A 21835-nucleotide genomic window follows, 5' to 3' on the forward strand; every position below is an offset into this window, starting at 1 on the left:
TGCTAATTTTCACCACGATCTATTCTAAATTATTATATTAACTAAATTATTTTTCACAAGTTAGCTATAGCTAGTATTTACTTTTCAAGTATTAATACATTATATGGCATGATATTTATTGAGAATCTGTTTTCACAATTGCATTAAGTCAGTAATTTAATATACACAATAGTGTTTAATGAAATTTTAACATAAACTGTTAAAATTTTATCCTCACTGAATAGTATCAAAATTTGACATAAGCTAATAATTGCTTTTTGTTTATAATGGATTTTAATGTATGACATTTCAAGTATACCTATCTGTCTTCTATTTTGTAACCTTTTGTGTACTTCTGTGTTCATTTACATATTAACTTATGTTTACCCTTTTAAAAAATTTTTATTTTTATCATTTAGAATTTGTTTTTAGGATAGTTTCTTAGTTAACAGTTTAACTTGAAATATTTTAAATAATAATCTTTCCTTAACAAATTGTATTCAGTGAGGTACACTTTTCTATACATTATTCATTCTATATTAAATCTCTTTGTGTATTTAACTGTCTCTTCTGTATCTTTGATCAGAAACTGTTTTTTATGCTCTCCAGGAAAAAACAAATTAATTCCTAATATATAAGCCAATTATTCATGAGCTTGTTTTTATTAAATATACTTGTCATGTTTTAAGAGGACATTCCTTAGATGAGAATCCATGTTAAAAAAATGCCATATTCAAATCAAGCAGCGTTATATTTTGTATTTATGTAACAACTTCATTATCACAGCAATAGATGGCATTTTCAATACACAAACACAACGAATGTACTGAATTTTTGGAACATATTATGGAAACCTGCCACCATACTCCTCAAGAAGGCTTTTACATAGTAAGCTAAGAAAAATTTTAAGGAAGATATGGAATCAATTAGTTACTGAAAAGTGATAATTTGAAAATAAAGAAGGGGCTTTTAATGCAAAATCATATTTAGTCCTTATAGTTGTTTAATAAACAGACAACAATGATTTCAGTAATTTTTGACTCTAAAATTATACTTTTACTCAAAGTTAAGTTTCTCTTGTCCAAATTTATGTCAAATAAAGGACAACTTTTCCCATGTCCTGCCTATGGTGTTTCTGACACTGTGACAAGCCTTCGCTGGTTTGAAAATCACATGAAGACATGAGTACATTCCCTCTGCTTACAGGAGGGAGCTGTGAACCATCACAGAAGAAAAAGAAAAGAAAAATAGAGAAATTTTTAAAAAATGAAACATCATAGTGAAAAGTTTGGAAAATTAGATTTAGTTGTACATTGAGGTACAAGAATGAGAATCCTTGCCTTGATCATTAAAACTTTATTTTATTCTTCATGATTGAAGATATATCATAAGAAAAGGTCTCAGAAAGCTAAGCAATCTGGTTACTTTTTGTATTTCATTTACATTATGGATTATTTTATTTTGAAAAATGGGTAACAAAAATTCTATTAACTTATTTAAAAATTTTATTTCTAACAAAGAACTAAGTTATTTTTTCATAAGTTCTATATCTAATATTTACTTTTCAAGTATTAATACATTATATGGCATGATATTTATTGAGAATCTGATATTATAATTTCATTAAATCAATAATAAACACAATAGTGTTCAATGAAATTTCAACATAAACTGTTAAGACTTTATTCTCACATAACATCAATAAGTGTACCTAATCCCAAACCAGGTGAAGAGGGGACCAAAAGGAGGCCTAAGCCTCACCTGTGTGTTGACAACTTATATACCTAATCCTGTATTGTACTCCACATCTTTAAAATAAAAATAAAAATAAATCTTAAGAAAAGACTTTATCCTCACTAAATATTGTCAAAACTTGACATAAGCAAATAATTAATCCTTTTATTTTATGTTACATTTAAAGTGCTATTTAAGTATTTCAAAATTTGTTATATGTTTCTAGCATGTCTGCATTAGATTCAGTTTAGTCATTTTAAAAAAGCTATACCACCCTGTAATATTTTAACATGATATTTCACTTTACGGATTCTTCAAAAATAAATTTTAAAAAATGAGTAATTTTTACAGAACAAATACTTCTTTGAGGATCTGACAATGACCAACCACCTACTATTTACATAAAGAAGCCTTGAAATAGAAAGTTAAAATAATAAGGCATACATTCATGTGAGCATTATAAATTAAAAAGTAATACATATTTTAGAGACTTAGTGATTTAGCAGAAGATTAAATAAGTTTTTTAAAGACAAAAATCAAAGGGAACAAAAAAAGCACATTTATATTCACATATTATAGAAATATTTATCATCTGTGGAATATTATTTACTTGCTTTAATAACATATTATTTAAGAAATATGTAAGCAAAATAACAATTTGAAAGGATGAATACAAATTATTTAAATGAGCTATATCATAATTATTTTGAGGGGAGGAAACACTTTTAGAACACATCTTGAAAGTGACCAAGTATAACAATACACAATAACAAAGGTATCAGTAACTGAAGTCTACCTTTAGGTCGATTCGAATGTCAAAATAATTAGAATAGCATTACTTAAACTGTAGATCTTTCTTTCCATTTTCTTTCTGGTTTTAATCTTTTATTACTAAAAGCTTTGCTCACTGCCTAGCAGAATAAACGTGTGGTCAAACAACTAGGCTTTCTTTCGTAAAAATAGATAAGTGAAATGTCAACATTCGCTGCCTGTCATATCGCTATTTAATCATTTATCACTCTATACATATTTTAAGGACTTGTGTACTAAGAAATATTTGAGGCACTCAGTTCTTGAAAATGTATATTGAATCAGATATCACAAATTTAATTTAGTTTTTTTTCTTTTTTTTTTTTACTTAGGCAAACTCTCATTCCAAAGCAATAATGAATGACTGTTAGCTGCTTCACAGCAAGCACTATGTCTCACTCACTCACACAGGCATCTCTCTTTCCACCAACCGGCATATAGCACAGTGTCATTGTCACTACTTGTTGAATAACACAGAGAGATAAATGGGAAAAACAACGGCATTACTGTTTGGAAATGTCTTCAGGGCTGGCTTCAGGAGTGTGTGACCTGTGCGGGTGGTTGTACAGCTCCCTCTTAGGGCTTAATGCTCAGGTGATGCCATCTTGAAATTCTTATTTTTTATTTTGCACACATATTTTGTAAGTGAAGATAAAAGGGGCAATAAAGCTGTGCTGGGAGTATGAAGCTTGGGCTCTGGGCTCTCGGTCCAGCCTCCGATAACTCACCATATTCACTGGATGCGTTCTGGCACGTTCCCCTACTCTCAGTCATGCAGTCTTCTAACTTCACCCCCACCTGGTGATCACACCACAAACCACTTGGGTTAAGTGAAGGTTAGGTGAATATGCTGACTGCACCTGGAGGGAGGACCAGATTCCTGGGCCATCCTCTGTTTCTAGTGGGAGATCTCAACATAACGGGAAGTACCTAGATTGGGTCTGCTAAACTAGAAGTGTGTGTGGGTTGGCAGGGGTTGAGGGGGATGCCCTGTCTCCTGTGAAGATGCCATGCAAGTAGCCAGCAATTTCCAGGGAAGAAGTTGAAAGATCACTGGGGATCTCCCACTGTGGGTTGAGAAGACAGCTGGAGTCCCGGGACAGGGCTCCCAGAACCTCAGAATATCTTCATTCTCCTGCTCAAGTATCCCTGTTGCAGAAGGAGTGTCACCTGGAGGGACTCACTGTCTGGGGCGACCCTCTCTTTTTCCTTCCAACCTTTCTGAGTCTGCTTATGTTCTTCTGCTCTGGCCTACTTGAAATGCCCTTGGGAGCATGAGGTGGGGGAGGGGCGGCTACAGAAAAAATAATTGTTCAATTTTGATGATTTCACATATGAATGAAATGCTCTTGTACTTAAAATTGGCATTATAAAGGAGAATGATAAAGTTTCTGCTAACAACTAGAAATTTTACTTTTTCTTTACTTTGGAGAATATTAAATACCAAATAAAAAGCACCGTGACAAGTTCAGAGGCAGAAATCACTGAAGGAAAGAGCTTTATATTTTGTAACTTTTATGGCCACTTTTTCCTGCTTTTTAAACAAAGGGTCTTGCATTCTTATTTCTAACTAAACATCAAAACGTACGTAGCTGAAATAGGTTATTTTAGAATCCAAACCAAATAGAAAAATACTGAGAAATACATGGAAAGAAAAATACTGTTTAATTTAAATATGCAATAAGGGATTTCAGTCTGATTAAAAGGTTGGCAATTTTTTTTTAATCTTTACAAGTGAAGTATTTTTAAGTATGAAGAAATATCACATTTTTAGTAATGATCAGAATAATCTTCATCCTTAAAAATCTTTTTTTTCTTATATAGTAATGTGTTTTCAATCCTTGTAAATATTTACTTCAAGGTAAAGGAGGTTTTAAGAAAATATTTAAAAAGTACAAATCCCGTGTTTAATAGTTATCACATATGAATCAGTTGTCCAAATCAATTTATTTTGTAGGCAGAGTTCAGCTAATTAAATCAAACTGGCTTCCAGTTTTAAAACAAAGAATTGCATTGAAAATGAGCTAAACAAGCCAGGTGCAGTGGCTCACACCTGTAATCCCAGCACTTTGAGAGGCAGAGGCCAGAGGATTGCCTGAGCCCAGGGGTTCAAGTCCAGCCTGGGCAAATTGGCAAGACCTTGTCTCTACAATAAATAAAAAAAAATCAGCCAGGTGTGGTGGCTTGTGCCTGTAGTTCCAGCTACTTGGAAGGCTGAGGCAGAAGGATTGCCTGAGCCCTGCAGGTCAAGACTGTGGTGGCCATGAGCATGCCCCTGCACTCCAGTCTGGCGACAGAGTAAAATTCCAACTTTGAAAAAAAGAAAATGGGCTAAACAGTTTGCTAGATATTTGCCTAACCATGAAGTAGAGTCGTATATTATATAACAGTTATGATTATGTAGAATATGATCATGTGCACTTATCTTCAGTTTGGTTAAACATTTGCTAACCTGGTTTAATTTTTAGGGATTTAAAGCATTTTACTAACTAATCTCCACTACTGTTTTTCAATGTGTATTAACAACTATCACTAAAATTGTTAATATTGAGGTAGAGGCACCAAAACAGGAATCGGGGTCTTGTTATTTCATACTAAAGAAAATGCTGAGTCACCTTTCCGAAATAATGTGCAAATTCCTTAGAAAAACAGCTGATGACTCAAAATGCCAATAGCTTAAAATCATGATTAGGATTAAACACATTTCTCAGGCAGTGCATAATCAGAGGAAAAAAAACAAAAACATGACTGCTATGAAAAGATGGTTTAGTGTTGATTGAAATCTTTTGTTGAAAAGTTTGTAGGTAGAGCACCAGAGGATTTAGTGAGCATGGGATTTAATATATACTAAAGAATATATAAGCTGTCATACATTCTCCTTAGTTTCCAGACATATTCCTGCCTGTATTTAAGGCTTTTGATGCCCACTGTCTGGAGTAGGCTTCTTTTATATATTTATGGGATTTTCTCTTTAATCCATGATCTGCTCAAGTGTCATGATATCAAGAGACATGTTGATATAAAAACTATGTGTGCCTCCCTGTCCCAATTTCCTTTCAAATCCAATTTACTTTCAAATCCTTTACTCTGTTTAGCTCTTACTATTGGGACTATCACTATTTGACACTAAAATCTACTGTTAAGTATTTGTTTTACTCTTGTCTTGCTATCATGTTCCTAGCACATAGAACAGTTCATTGCAGACAGTAAACAGTCAATAAGCATTTTTGAATGAATTAAATGAGTGAATGAAAGATTAACTCACATCATCTTCAATTTCTATTTAATGCAGTCAGCAGAGATGTATTGTTACAGTCAATGAGGGTGGAAGATATTCTTAGTCAAAGAACACATCATCCTTGCCCTCAAGAAGCTTACATATTAGTTGGAAAGAAAAATTATTAAGAACACATTATGGGTCGCGTGCAGTGGCTCAGTCTGTAATCCCAGAACTTTGGGAGGACGAGGCAGAAGGATTGCCTGAGCTCGGGGAGTTCAAGACGAGCCTGGGCAACTTGATGAGACTTCGTCTCTACAATAAAAATCACAAAAACTAGTTGGGCAAGGTGGTGTGCATCTGTAGATCCAGCTATTTGGAAGGCAGAGGCAGAAGGACGGCCTAAGCCCAGCCGGTTAAGGCTGTGGTGGCTGTGAGTGTGCCACTGTACTCTAGCCTGGGTGACAAGAGTGAAACGCCAATTCAAAATAAAAACACAAAAAACAAAAACATTATGGTCTAGTGAGATAATAATGTGGTAGTGTTGTGCAAAACTGTCGGGAACAGTTGTTTAATCTCTACACCTGATGAATGGAAGGTAAGTGGCTGACTAACTCAATGAACTAATTTCTGAGGTCTAAGTCTATGTCACCCAATTATTCAAAAGACTCGTGCCAGAAAAAGACACTAGACTTGGAAGTAATTTGATGCATCTCAGAAGTAAAGACAAAGTTTATAATCATGAAGACTTTATTATAATTTAATATTTAGCTGGACCATAATCATTATTTAATCATTACTAAATCATTGTTTAGCAATAATTAGCTAGATTGATGTTTCAATTACCTTCCATAAATAAAATATTCAGTGTACTTTTCAGGGGAGTAACACTTTTCTGGAAGAGATAGGAAAACATTATACTTCAATATAAGATGCCTTGGTTTTGAGTATGCAATTTGCTTATATATGAGAAATAAATAAATACACATAGCACAGCATCATTCAGCTAAAATCATAGTTGTTGCATGTTTTAACAAACAAAAACCAAACTTGTCATGCCCCTGGCTTATATTTGGTATACTTTCAGGAAGTATTTAAAACTTTAATACTGATTTTTTTTTCACTCTGAATAGGGTTATAAAAGCTTTAGAAAAAAAGAATATTCGCTGTCAACATTTTTGAAAACATAGCGAAAAATGTGAGAGACAGTCAAAGATAAAATACAATAAAATGCAGATATAAAGATGAATGAATGTTTCCACTGTCCCTAATTACCTACTCTAGCAACATGCAAAAGGTTGGCATTTGAAGTAAACTGTTTTTCCAAAAGGCAGTGAACTATATATAAAACAGACATCTCAAGTTTTTAAATAGATAGAAGCTTTTGTTGATTTACACACATTTCCAATGTCAGTTTAATTAATCATTGCTGCCACAGCAAAGCTATGAAATCTGTAATCAAAATGTGAGCCTAGTGCAGACCTGTACAGAATATTCACTCAAGGGTAGAGACAGGGGTGTTGCATGTATATTTTAAGAAGTCAGTGAATTGGACAACTTGCTTCTGACAATAATTGCTTTAAAGACCCTTTAGCAAATATCAGCAGAATTGGTTTGTAATTTACCATGTCTTTCACTTTGAACATGGTCCCTAAAGGTTTTTGCACATGTCAGGATATCTACAAACACAATTTGTTTCTGGTTGACGATCCATGATTAACATTTTCCTTTACTGTCTAAGACCTGAATAATTACTTTTTACTAAACTGCACACCTTAGTTTTCCTATCATGCATTGAAGATTAAAATCAAGCTTCTTTTAGGTGTTGCTTTCTTATTTTGCTCTCTAAATGAAACACCTTTCAAGACCGTTTAAATAAACTATGAAAATAGAAGGTTATAAATACAGCTCTTAGGAATTGCAGAAGTCAGTTAATTAAGATTTACTGAAAAGATTCCTAATTATGAGAGTCACAGTCTTAACTCTAAAACTTTATTTATCCAACTGGAATCAGAATGATTATGAAACGTTTCGGCAAACTCTAAATTGTTCTAAGCGCTTTGGAATTTCTTTTTTTACATTTGTATGATTGTAAACAGGGAGCAAACAATTAAGTTGGTGTGATTTAATGTGGTTTTCTTAGTATTTCTTAAATATGAGAAAACATGTATATATAGTCAACTATATGAAAGAAAGGGCAAACCAATACAAACTTCCTCTCTATCTACATGTCACACATTGTGTATACACAGAGTAGTAAAAGCATAATGCAATTGTCTATTTTTTTGGTCTCTAATATTTTTTCCATACCCAGGTATGTATAACCTCCTGAGTGTTGTTATTATTGTGCTGACTTTCTTTTCCCTACTTGTGGCCCTAGTAAAATACCAGCATCTTCTGACAAGTGGCTGATTCCCTAACTTCTTTCAGCTATTTGCAGACAGACATTCATTATTCCTAATTTTAGATGAAGTCTGCAGTTCCGCCCCCAAATCCTGCTGTACTTCTCGGCTATGCTGTCAGCCCCTTACCCTTCGATTGCTCAACCTTTGCTTGATTCCTTCTAACTGGAATTATTTCCCTTCCTCCAGCGTCATGTTGCCTCATCACATTCTACTCATTCTGCAGAATAGAACTTAAATGCTGCTTCCTTGGGAAGAGCCTTTCTATCCTCCACATCTGGAGAATATATAGTCTCTCAGAGCACCCAAGATCACCCAGAGAACCTTCGTCAGTGGTCACAACATGACTAGCCACATTTTGTGAAATTATTTGTTTATTATTTGCTTCCCCACCAAACTTTAAAGTTCATATGTGTTCACCCACTGTTGCACACAAGGAATCTGCTAGAAGTGTTGAATAAATGGAAAGTTTATAAATAACACTGATCCCTTTGCCATTTTAGTATAAAAACAATGATATGTAACCTACGGATAAGAAGGCAAACCATTTTACTGTCACCCTTGCAGTCCAATGAAACTGTAATGTGCTATCAGGTGACGTTGGAAAGTGCCAAGTCTTAAATCCCTTGAAAGAGAACTCCCAGACACTCCATGGGGCGTGATGAGAAATCCCTTCCTCTATTTGCAGCAATAAAATTATCTTATTTAAGGCTGGCATAAAATGGTACCTGTTGAAACTTAGTTCAGGGACATTTAGGTTCTATAAACTCTTTTTAAATTCAACACTAGACTCTTGACTCTTTTGTGTTTGGAAATAATAAATGATAGATCCACAGATTTAACTATGTTATAATGATATCCTTGTCTGCAGATGTAATTCTCTTAATTCAGAATTTTAGGCATAAGGAGAGAGGGCCTTCTTAATATCTTTCGAAATTATGACATAGAGGTAGTGCTAATATGTACAGCTGATCATTTTTTTTTCTCTGAAGCATATCACTAACCTGGTGACTTCTGTGCCATAAAGCCCACCACCAGTGAATAAGGTCAGTGGCTGCTCTTTGAAAACTCTAGCACACTAAGGCAATAGCCAATACCCAAGCGTGATTCTAGTCTTGATCATATTTTATTAAATATGTATGTGACAATATTTTAGTTTAGGACCTTATGAACTTTCTAATAAAATATGAATATACTTTTACTCTTTGTTACTATTCATATCTAAAACCAGGTCAAATAAAATTAACAATACTCATTTCTTAATATTCAGCAAAGATGCATTTATTGGAAAGGATGGTTTAATAATATTATCTTTCCAGAATGTATAGCCTCAACATATGGACTCTGAACCTTAGTTCATGTTTGATATAACTTTTTTCCATCTAGCATTATACATCTAATGAATTACCTCATTTTAAAAGTGAGAAAGAATTTATATTCTGTCCTGATAAGTAAAGAAGTAAATTAAATGTACTCCCTTGCAATTCTAGAATCAAAAGCTGCTACATGTATGCATGAAATTTATGCAAATATATTATATATTTTAAAGATGATATACTGTTTTGTCTCCAAATAAAATTATTTTGTCCTGTAGTTAAAGATTGTTGTACTGGACTGTATTTTTTATATCAGGTGGCAGCAATAAAAACATTACAAATGATCTGCTACAGCAAAAGGAATGGAAGACTCTTGTCTGCTTTGTCTTGAAAACACATTGGACCAGAGTTTGTTGAAGCTAAAGAAATGATAGAAATAAAAAAGTGGAAATAAGAATTCCTTTTGAATAACCATAAAGCAAATTTAATGATGTAGAGTTATTTGCTAAATGAAGGGGAAAAGTACATAGTAAACACAAAGGCTGTGATTGTACAATACTATTTGGCTTTGCTTTAGTTATTAGAGGCATTTCTGAAGATTATCAGCAAAGTGAATTTATGTATAATATTTGAATACAATATTCACATCCACTTCATCTATGTTTTTAGTAGAATCTGAAAGCTTTCTCCCTGTACATTTCATTGGTTTAATAATGTTTTCTGCCTTTGTATGTATATAGGTTTACAGAAATATGCAAAAAAAAAAAAAAAAGTATAGGGAGGTTCCATATATCCTTTACCCAGCCTCCTCCAATATTAACTATTTGTATAACTGCAGTTTGCGAGAAAACCAGGAAACTGACATCGGTCCAATGTGCAGGGCTTGTGTGTATGTGTGTGAATGTGTGTATGCTGTTCTCTGCAATTTATCACAAACATAATTTTCTGTAACTATCACAACAACCAGGACACAATATTGTTATTCCTTCTATCACCTCATGGCCACAATGTCCTCCCTCAAATCCCTACCCCCTGCCAAACACTAATATATTCTCCATATTATATTAAATATGACCATATGCTGCCTTAGTGCATATCATGAGCTTAATCGTGTCCCCTCAAATTCATAGGTTCAAGTTGTAGCCCCAGTACCTCAGAATGTGACTGTATTTGAAGATAATATATTTAAAGAGTACTTAAGGTAAAATTTGGTCACATGAGCAGGTCCCAATCCAATATGATTAGTGTCCTCATAAGAAGCAAAGGAGGTTAGACACACAAAAAAACGGAGAAAATGGTCACCTACAAGCCAAGGAGACAGGACTCAGAATGAAATCAACGTTGCCGACAACTTGATTCTTCTAGCCTGAAAAAATAAATTGTCTGTTGTTGAACCCACACAGTCTGTGGTATTTGTTATGGTTGCCCTAGCAAATGAATGCAGTCTATAAGAATAGTTTTATCTTTATAAATCTGTCTCAGATATAAGTGTTCATTCACAATCCTTTCTGCAGCAACACAATAACTTGTGCACCCATGTAATTTATAAACATTTCTCAAAAGGTGATTTTTAGATCTCTGAAGCTTTTGCTGTTCCATCCTCTGCAATATAATTATGTTATGAGGGGATTAAAGAGAGTATACACTTGTAAAAACCGTAGAAGTGCTTGTGCCTGACTACAGTGTAGTACAAATCTATAGGGTTATGAAAAGATGATTTAACCGAATTCATAAGATTTTTTTAAAAGGACAGTTTAAGTACTTTTCACAGCTGCACACAGACAATAGCATTTAAATACTTTATTGCTATTTAGAGTGGATCACATGTTGGCTGGAATGCCCTTACAATACAGACATGAATTATAATTCAAGTAAATTCTTGCTATTTGCTTTTTTTGACAAGGAAAAGGGATGGCCGCATAAGTGAAGTAACTAAAATTCAATTTATTTCTGACTTCCATTGATAAGTAATATGGACTTATTCATTAAGATATATTGGCATATGTTGATATCAAAAACATAAATACGCACACATCAGAGAGAAGCATTTCATCTTAGTAATCATACTTCTGAGAAGTAACATCAAAAATATCTTTCTGCTTCTTGTCAAAGAACAAGACTCACCACGAGAGAGTTACCTGTGGAGTGTATGATGTATATGACGGCATTGCACCTCCAGGGAATATAGGACCATCAGGGATACTATACATCAAAACAAATCATAGGTCTGTTTTGAGAGACTAGTAGTGGAACTTACCGTCTTGATCTGTGGTTACTGTAATAGCGGTGAATGGCTTGGGAGAAAAACTCATCTCAGAAACTCCATTCATGGCTTCTATTTCAAAGGTATAATTCACATGTGATACAAAGTCAAGCACTATCACAGAATTGTTGATCAGGCCAGTATGTCTTGGTATGAAGCGAAGTCCTCCACCACAGTCCTCACACTGGCTGGTGTCTAAGCCACATTTCTTACAGATTACACTGTATGTGAGGTCTTTTCTCCCTCCTGTATCACTTGGTGGACTCCATTCCAAAATAAGGGCTGTTTCATTGATGTTAAAAACCACATTCCTAGGCGCTGAAGGTGGCCCTAGAGAAAAGCAATGAAAAAAACAAATGTACGTGTATAGGACAATGAATTATGGTGCTAAATAGAAAACGTCATTAATAAATAGTTGTTAATATTTTATATTAGTTTGAGCTCTTTTTCTAGTAGAAACTATCAAGAACTTATGATTCAAACATTTGATTATGTCTAGTAAGAAAAGAGTCTTTAGAGGTGAAGACGATCTATATCCTAACTGTTTAGTGTATAAATTCCAATACTTAATGTCAGAAAATCAGCAGATTTCCAAAAGATATGGTAATTATATCTTTTAAGTATGACTGAATGATTATAACAAAAATTATCTTAAGCTATGTGATGGCTTTAATTACATCTTATTAATTATATCACCATGTCCAAATTTTGGGGAAAAAAATAGTAACAAACTTATACCAAACACATTGCAGTAAGTTTTTCAGTTTTCATACTATGATTGGTGTGTAGGTAAAACTCCCCATTTACTACCTTTGGAAATCACTAAGAATCCATTTTTCAAAGGTTCAGAATAAATGAACACAAATTTAGGGTACACCAAAAATTTGGAAAAGGAAAAATTAAAATTGGAGGCAGCAAAAATTCTTCTACTAGGGCCTTGCCGAGTTGATGGGATAAAAGTATTATACACAAGAGATAAAAAGGTGTCATGCATAAGATATGGTAACTAGAGTTATATTTAGATTTATTTTACCAAACACAAGTGTGTCCTTAAAAGCAAGTACATCCTCAGAGACCCACAGTATCCTCTTGCTTATCATAAAGATTGCAAAAACCAAGTCAGTCCCAAAGAGTGGGTGAGTATATTATCTTCCTATTTTTCTCCACACAGATAACACAGCAGGGAGTACTTAATAGTCTTTAATTATTCTAGCCTTTCCCCCTAAAATTATGCTAATATGACTTTATATTTATCTGAGTCTTTCAAACCTCAGTTCCATGGAACAAATATTATCTTAAGGTCTTCTAAGTGTCAGGCATTGTGCTAAATATTATGTGAAATACCGCAGAGTCCATATACTGTGTGAGACTACGCTTATAACAGATACTTTGAAAAATAATCCACTGTGTAAATGAATGATGAAAAAACATTTCTGTCATATTCCTGCGGTATAAACGACTAATGAAACAACATCCCTACCATATTTTAGATGGCTTCATTTTAAGACATCTAAACCCATTCTCTACATTCCTGTTGCCAAGAAAATCTGCTTAGAGAATAGAAAGGAAGTTCTCTGTAACATTCTCTCCTAGAAGGAAATTCCAGCTTTGCTATAGGCTCCTTTTGGATTTCAAATTATAGTCATCCACTCATTAAATGTTTTATTTAGTGCCTACTATGTGGCAGATATTCTGCTAGATATTGGGCTTACATTGGTAAAAATAGTAGACATTATTCCTGCTTTCTTGTTATTTACATTTTAGTGGAAAGGGCAGATAAACAAACACACGTAAACAGATGAATAAAATTCAAATGATAATAAATGCAAATACAGAAACTAAAAAGTTAGGCGAATCCCTGCTTGAGGCAACATTCCGAGAAAGTCTCGTAGAGGTGGTGGGAATGTGCAGATGCATGGAAAGATTATTCGGGGTAGACGGAACATTGTTCTTCAGTCAAGAAAGATCTTGACTTATTAATGACAGCCATCCTTACCGATGTTAGGTGTTTTCTCCTTGTAGTTTTGATTTCCATACCTCTGATGATTAGCAAGGCTGAGCATTTTTTCATGTGTTTGTTGACTGCTTGTATGTCGTCCTTTGAGAAGTGTCTGTTCATTTCCTTTGCCCCCGTTTTAATAAGGTTGTCTGTTTTGTTTTGTTTTCTCCTTTCTGTGAGAGCAACAGACACTGGACACTGCTGGGGGAGGGAGGGAAGAAGGAGGGTGGGGAGCACGTGGAAACACACTGGGTACCTGGCGCACTATCTCTGGGAGAGAGGGCCAGCTAGAAGTCCAAATTTCACCTGCATGCAACCATCTACGGGGTAAATCCCCACTGTACTCTACAACTCTAAAATTAAAAATAAAATAAAATAAAATGAAAAACCTTGAAATAGTCATGGAATTGGCAGGAGATCACTGTAGCTAGTGTGTAGTGGGAGAATACATGAAGTGAATATTAAAGAACAGGAAGAGGCTGTATCACGCAGCACTGCTAGGCTCACTGGAATGAGTCTGGATATTTTTCTATGTACAACAGGAAGACACTGACAGATTTTTACATATGGATGCGATATGTTTTAAAAATAGCATTCTGGATCACTGGGGTAAATGGTCTGAATGAGCACAGGGAATACAGGAGTGAGATCTATTACACAGTGTTAGAGTAGCATGATATTAGTCACAAATCCATGTGACTGTGACTGTGTGTTGGGTTTAATATAGAAGTATTAGTATATATTTTCCTTTTTCTTTTGGCCAGATCCTGATGTCAGCAACCTGCAGGGCAGGACATCTCAGCCACCTGTATGTATATTGCCTAAAGCTAGACCTAGAAATGTGATGGGTAGTTTTTCGAAAAGGTTTCTAGGTGTCTTGCTTTATGCCATTTCACGTCCCATAGGGTTTACAGAAGTGTCTGCCTTCAGAAAGGAAAGTATGGAAGAGATTATAAACGAGAGCACCGGAACAAATGTACCTCCAACCTAGACTTATGCCTGGAAAATAAAGATTCATTATGATTGTCATAATAATGTCTTCCTACAGAATGACATATTCATATTGCTGGTCTTTTCTCTTATTTATAATGGAAAATATGAATTATTATTCACATATATTTCTATGCTAGAGGATGCTGTCAATTATGTTATGGGTGTCTACAAGTATATAACTGTCCGCCTGGAGATACTTAAAAAAAAAAAAAGGCCGACACCCTTCTCACTCAAGGGTCCTCATACCAATTACCATGACGATTAAATAGCTTTTTAATTGCTGTTAAATTATGCCAGCTAAACTGTGATTTCATGCAAATATTAAGCTGTAATGACATGCAGTGAATCATTTACTAAGATTTAGAACTTGGAACAAAGAGAGACAATTAATTCTAATCCTCAGATTCAACTAAATTATGTGTCACTGGGCTTTTATGAATGTGGCCTGATTGCTTTGTTATCATTTATAAACTATACAAAGATTATGTGACACATTGAAAAAATAACTTGGCAGCAATAACACTTTTGGAGACATCTGTATTGAAAACGCTCAGGGATTTCCTTAAGTTGATTTTTTTTGTCTGTATAGGAAACAATTCACACAGAAGAAAATCAATCTCCTCCCCTTACCCTCCAGATTGACTTTATAAGCAAAGGGCAATTATTCTGATTTGCAACTAGCCATTTTTCAAGCTCATCGTATAATAAACCTTACATAAAAACTACAATTTTTATTTCTATCAGTTTCTTTTTTCACAATTTTATTTTCTACTAGAAAACACTTCCTTAGAGCTTCAATTTTGATTTCTATGCTACAAAGAATAAAGGAATAGTGTTCTACCAGTAACACTTGTGAGATTATGGCAATGGTGTCTCTTCCCTTCCCAGTAAAGCATCTGGTATTGCAGGCCCCCATTTTCCTCACAGAATAGAAGAGGCCAGGTGTGTGATGATTTTTGTTTTGTTTTTATTTCATTTTAAGTGTTTTTTTAATGTAAATTGTTTTTAAACACAACTGCGTTTCTCAAAATATGTTCTATGGAATATCTCTAGTTTCACGTGATGTTGCACAAAAATCAGTTCAATATTCAGATGAGACTCTTCTGGCAGACTTGATGCTGAAACAAAAGTAACACTATTTGCTTCACTTTATTGAATCCAGTGTTTCCCAGAAATGCATTCATAGGATCTTACTTTCCAAGAAGCATCTGGAGGAATAATCGTGTTCCACAAAACACCCTTCCATCAAGGCTGACACAGGAGAAAAGCAAGCTCAAGGGTCACATTTCAGCTACTCCATCAATTGGTACAGATTTATGTTTCATATTTACAATTATAAAAAATATGCTAACTCATAAACAAATGAGGGGTTTTTCATACTAGCTGAAAAGTAATTATTCACCTATTAACTTTATAGCTAATTGTGGTTCGCAGATGCATGTTTCAGAATCCCATGAACAATAAAAATTTCATTAGAAGATCTGAGGATACCAAGTCATGAAAGACTGCTGCCCACTAGCCTATATTTAACCAGTAAAGTTACTGCCTTTGTTAATTTCATGGCTACCAGACTGTAGTAGTACAGTTTTCTAACAGAAAGCAAATTTATTCATACTTGTGGGTTTTCAAATGAGAGAAAAATAGTTCTATGTTAATCTTTGTGTCAAAGATAGTAAAAGAATACATGAAACCATCTAGTTATGTTTGGGTAAATGCTTCTGCAAATGAGTAAGATTATAAATTTATTAAAGAAAAATAAATGCACGGGTACAAATGAAAAAGTACATCCCTAAATTTTAATATTGTATTGAAATATAAATTGTCAAATCTACATGGAAACAAAATTTAAAACTCAAAGTCACTTCATCTTTTCATCTTTACTTCTAATTTTAACTTTTATCTATATTTATATCTTTTAAAAATGTATTTTTTTTAATTGAGGGTCTTTGTCACCCAGGCTGGAGTACAGTTGCACAATTATTGCTCACCACAGTCTCCTGGGCTCAGGCAATCCTGCTTCTACCTCCTGAGTTGCTGGGTCTACAGGCATGCACCACTGTGCCCGGCGAATTTAATTAATTAGTTAACTAATCTTTTTGTAGAGATGAGGTTTAGGCTGGTCTTGAACTTCTGGTGTCAAGCAATCTGCCCACCTTGGCTTCACAAAGTGCTGGAATTACAGGTGTGAGCCACTACAGCCAGCTAAAAATGAACTTGATAGGGGTATCTCTGTAAACAAAGTTTTGTATTGTGTTTATCTAAACAATGTCTTGCTCTATCTATAAGTTTTGTTTACTAAATATTTTAAATATTTTATATTTGGAAATGAATGACAATCACCAAACTGGAACTCAAGTCTTTTTTTTTCCTTTTTTTAAATTTTTAATTTTAAAAGTATGAGGTACAATTCAGGGTAGGTATACAAATGTTCATTAAGCAGGTACCCTTGTTGATGAGGTGTGCCCCCCTGCCCTGGCAGTTTCCCATTACCATCAATCCCACCCCCTTCTCCTGGCAGTTTCCCACTACTGCCAATCTCATCCCCCCTCCCCTGGCAGTTTTCCACTACTGCCAATTCCTTTCTTATAGTATTATGATAATTGTTGAAGGTCCGTTTATGAGTGAGAACATATAGTACTCTGTTCTTTGTTTCTGTAGGGACTCAAGTCTTAGCACAGGGAAAGAAACTATATCAATTTATTCAGATAAATAAGTGAGGTTCAGGAAAATACACTACTTATGCTAAGATCATACAGTTCATTAATGGCAGAACAGTGGTCCCCGACATTTTTGGCATCAGGGATGGGTTTCGTGGAAGACAATGTTTCCCTGGACCGGGGTGGGGAGTGGATGGCTTGGGGATGATTCAAGCACATGACTTTTATTCTGTGCTTTATTTCTATTATTTTTACATTGTAACATATAATGAAATAATTATACAATTCACCAATAATGCAGAATCAGTGGGAGCCCTGAGCTGTTTTCCTGCAACTTAGACGGACCCATCTGGGGGTGATGGAAGACTGCACTAGCATCACCGCCTCAGCTCCACCTTGGACCATCAGGCAGCAGATTCTCATAAGGAACGCATGACCTAAATCCTTTTCATACACAATTCACAGCAGGGTTTGTGCTCTTATGAGACTCTAATGCTGCTGCTGATCTGACAGGAGGCAGAGCTCAAGTGGTAATGCCAGTGATGGGGAGTAGCTGTAAATACAGATGAAGCTTCCATCAGTAGCCTGCCGCTCACATTCTGCTGTACTAAAAAGGCCACTGACTGGTACTGCGGGTGTGGAACCCCTGTGGTAGAATGATACTTAGTCTTTTTATGTTTATGTATGTACATTTTTAGCTCTAATACATTGTACTCAGCCTATAGATAGAAAATCTGGTAAATACATGTTAAAAAGTACTGTTGAGCCTTGAACAGCATGGGTCAAGCCAGTGTGGGCTCACTTACATGTGAAATTTTTCAATGAAAGTTGCACTGAATGTGCTTGCCTCTACTTCCTTCTACCTCCTCACTCTTCTGCTTCTGCTACTCTGGAGAGAAAAAGATCAACTCCTCTTCCTCTTTCTCTTCTTTAAACTGCTCAATGTGATGACAAGGATGAAGATCTTTATGGTAATCTGCTTCCACTTCATAAATAGTGAATATATTTTCACTTCCTTATAATTTCTTTCTTTCTTTTTTTTTTTTTTTTGAGTCAGAGTTTCACTCTGTCGCCCATGCTGGAGTACAGTGGTATGCTCACAGTCACTGCAGCCTTGACCTGTTGGGCTCGAGTGATCCTTCTGCTTCAGTTTTCCAAGTAGATGGAACTACAGGCATGTGCCACCACATCCAGCTAATTTTTTTGATTTATTGTAGAGATGAGGTCTCTTGCCTCTGCCTCCCAAAGTGCGAATTACAGGTGTGAGCCACTGTGCCTGGCTTATAAGTTTTTAATAACATTTTATTTTTTCTGGTTTATTGTGAGAATATGGTATATAATACTCATACTATACAAAATATGTGCTAAATCGACTGTTTATATTATCGTTATGGCTTCCGGTAAAGAGCAGGCTGTTAGTAGTTAAGTTTCAGGGGTGTCAAAAGTTATATCCAGATTTTCAACTGTGTATGGGGAGCTGGTCGTGCCCCTAATCCATGCATTATTCAAGGACCAAGTGTCTTTACTTTCAAAGCATTGTCAAACACACATTTTCAAAACACACAAATTAGTGAGTGATTACTTCCTATCTATAAGAGACTCCTATAAATAATGCTATCGCAGAAGGTTTAAATGATTTTAAATACAGAAGAGCACTTGAAACTTAAATTTTCAAAGTGAGTAATTACTCAAAATTCAGCAGCATCTGGGTTTCAAATCCTTTGTATTCCATACAGCAAAATGGGCTGCTTCTCATTATCTTCAATATTCTTGCATCTACTTCAGTAACTAAATTGATGTCTAAATTGAAGACTTGGTATCTATAAATGTTTTCATAGTACTATGAATCAGGACTTAGATCATTTTTAAAATTTTCTTTTATTTTAAAAATTCATAATTAATGAAAACAAACACAGGAAATCTAAACCAAATACCATTTAATTCCAGAATAAAACCTAAACTTCACTTTGTCTACAGGTGTCTTCAGAACCAAGCGCTGATTCATTTCTTAGCCTCTTGCTCCTTTTTGTTATGTCTCACTACCTTTGCACATACCATTCCTGAATTGCTTTTAGCTCCTTTTGCTTCATGGGAAATTCCTGCTCATTTAAAAAATTTTTTTTAACTCTTTTTGCTCTGTGTATTATTCTTACTTATCCTTCATCCTTCATGTTATTCCCTTTGTGACAACTTCTTGCTATCTTCTGACAGAACAAATCGCTTTTATATCTTATAGGCATGTATTCAAGACATGTAGGTAACTCTAAGGAGTATACTTAGTATTTCACATGATTTCTTTCATTCAGTTATCATAATAACCCTGCAAAGTAGTTACAAATACCCCTATTTTATAGAAGAGATAGCAGATGCTTAGCAAATAATGCACCTATTACACCGAAGTATTTGTGTTAATGTATACAAGTCTATGTTACTCTAGCTTGATTCAAAGGTAAAATGTGCTCTCACTAAAGAAATTAAATGCAATTCATGGCTGTGTGCAATTCTTTAAGAGTTATATTTCATGGAGTACAAATTTTGACAAATATCAGAAAACAGAGAGTTCAAAGTTATAATCTTTGTAAGAGTCTAGCATTACTGACTAAGGATAGATCCGCATGACATAAAAATCATTTGAAGTGGAAGGGAGTGTTTTTATTATAAAAACTGAGATTAACTAATACAGACCTATAACAGAACGGGCAGCCACAATTTCTCTACTCATCATGAAGGAATAAAGTCTTCTCAAAATACATTTCTGCAGACACTTAAAAATTGAAAAATAAACATTTGCCTCCCCAATTTCTATGCCATAGAGCATGGACATAATTTTAGCTTGGGAAAATTCCAAAAGAATAGTTGTCAACTATTCCTATTAACTCAGGGGAAAAAAAAAAACTCAATATAAACTGATAAAATCACTAATGATAAGAATTAGAGAAATGTGTTATAACTATGCAGATCAAGAGTAAAATGGCAGAGCCACTTGAATGATTTTTAAAAGCACACTAAAATATAAATTAAATAATGAGCCGTTGACCTGTGGTCTTTTGAGTTAAATGTCATCCAGTTTCCCTAATAAATTGAAGAAAACATTCATGCACATCACACAGGCTTTTCTGTGTTTGAGTCAATTACTTTTAAATAAACATCTACTAGAAATAGAAAAGAGTCTGGGCGCAGTGACTCAAGCCTGTAATCCCACCACTTTGGGAGGCAGGGGTGAGAGGACTGCCTGAACCCAGGAGTTCGAGACCAGCCCGGGCAATTTGGTGAGAACTTTTCTCTACAATAAATCAAAAAATTAGTCAGGCATGGTGGTGTGTGCCTGTAGTTGTTCCAGCTACTTAGAAAGCTGAGGTGGAAGGATTGCCTGAGCCCAGCAGGTCGACGCTGGGGTGGCCATGAGCGAGCAATTGCACTCCAGCCTGCGCGATAGAGTAAGACTCTGACTCAAAAAAAACCCAAACAAAACAAAAGAGAAAAGAGAAATATAAAGAAAATAAACATTGTCGTAATTTGGAAAGGAAAATGGAACAATGAATGAATAGATTCAAGCAAATTAATAAACTTTCCTTGAAATGTATAACATAGTAGGGATACTGGTGGATGTTCTCTTTCAAATTATTGATGCTTCCTTGGTGAATGGTCTGTTGTGTACAAGTAGAAGAAATGAATGGGATGAGTCTCTCTGAATTCTAACTGTAGAGGCCAGGAATAGACTTACACTGGCAGCAAGTGGTAACTACATTCTCAACATGAGAATGGCCATTTAACATTTCTTCCTCTAGAGAAATCTCTCCAGGATGATTTGGTGAATGAACTGAAAGGGTTTAGTCTTTTTGCCTCAGCATAACCATTACAAAGCATTCAGAAATTCTACTGCAAATCTCATTCTACTCTGTCATCCCCCTCAGCAAATCTCCTTCAGATGCAAGACCAGGACAGCCCAACCATTCATGGTTTAGCATAATAATCTCTAGTGTACTTTTAGGTTCCTCATCAAGGCCAAAGTCATAAAAGTAATAATATACCCCACCTTTGGTCAAGGAATTTGTGAATTGCAAACGTCTGAGTTTGTGAGTTGCAAATGTCTAACAAGTCTCTTGCAGGAAGAACCCTACCCAGGGTTAATCTAATCAGCCCTTTGTGACTTAAGTGATATGAATAAGCCCCACCATGGTAGCAATCATGTGACTAACCCATCCATCACCTGACTGCTGTCCATCACCTGACATCAGTACCTATGCTTGCCTGCCCCTTTGTGATTGGGTGGTGGAAGCAGATCACCACTCAATCACCTTAATGATCTTCCCCCATCTAGGGGAATGGTTAAAAGGACTCAACCACAAGCAACCGGCAGCCATTGCCTTGCTAGTGTGGCCATGTGCTCTTTGAGCTATGGCTGTTGCCAGGCTTCCTGGCTTTGGCCCCCTCTCCTACCTTGGGGAGGCGAATCTTCTCTCTC

The 21835-nt window shown here is 35.1% G+C and overlaps 1 protein-coding gene across 1 annotated transcript in view; it reads right to left on the minus strand.

Moving 5' to 3' along the window:
* Positions 1-11677: 11677 nt before the first annotated feature.
* Positions 11678-21835, minus strand: part of LOC103267690 (ephrin type-A receptor 6-like) — a 362332-nt gene continuing 352174 nt past the window's right edge. The window contains 1 exon segment of the mRNA XM_008065281.2: positions 11678-12051. Coding sequence (XP_008063472.2) covers positions 11678-12051 — 374 coding nt within the window.

The sequence above is a fragment of the Carlito syrichta genome, unplaced genomic scaffold (assembly GCF_000164805.1).
Source record: "Carlito syrichta isolate Samal-C Ts95f unplaced genomic scaffold, Tarsius_syrichta-2.0.1 Scaffold103333, whole genome shotgun sequence".
Classification (NCBI taxonomy): Eukaryota; Metazoa; Chordata; class Mammalia; order Primates; family Tarsiidae; genus Carlito; species Carlito syrichta.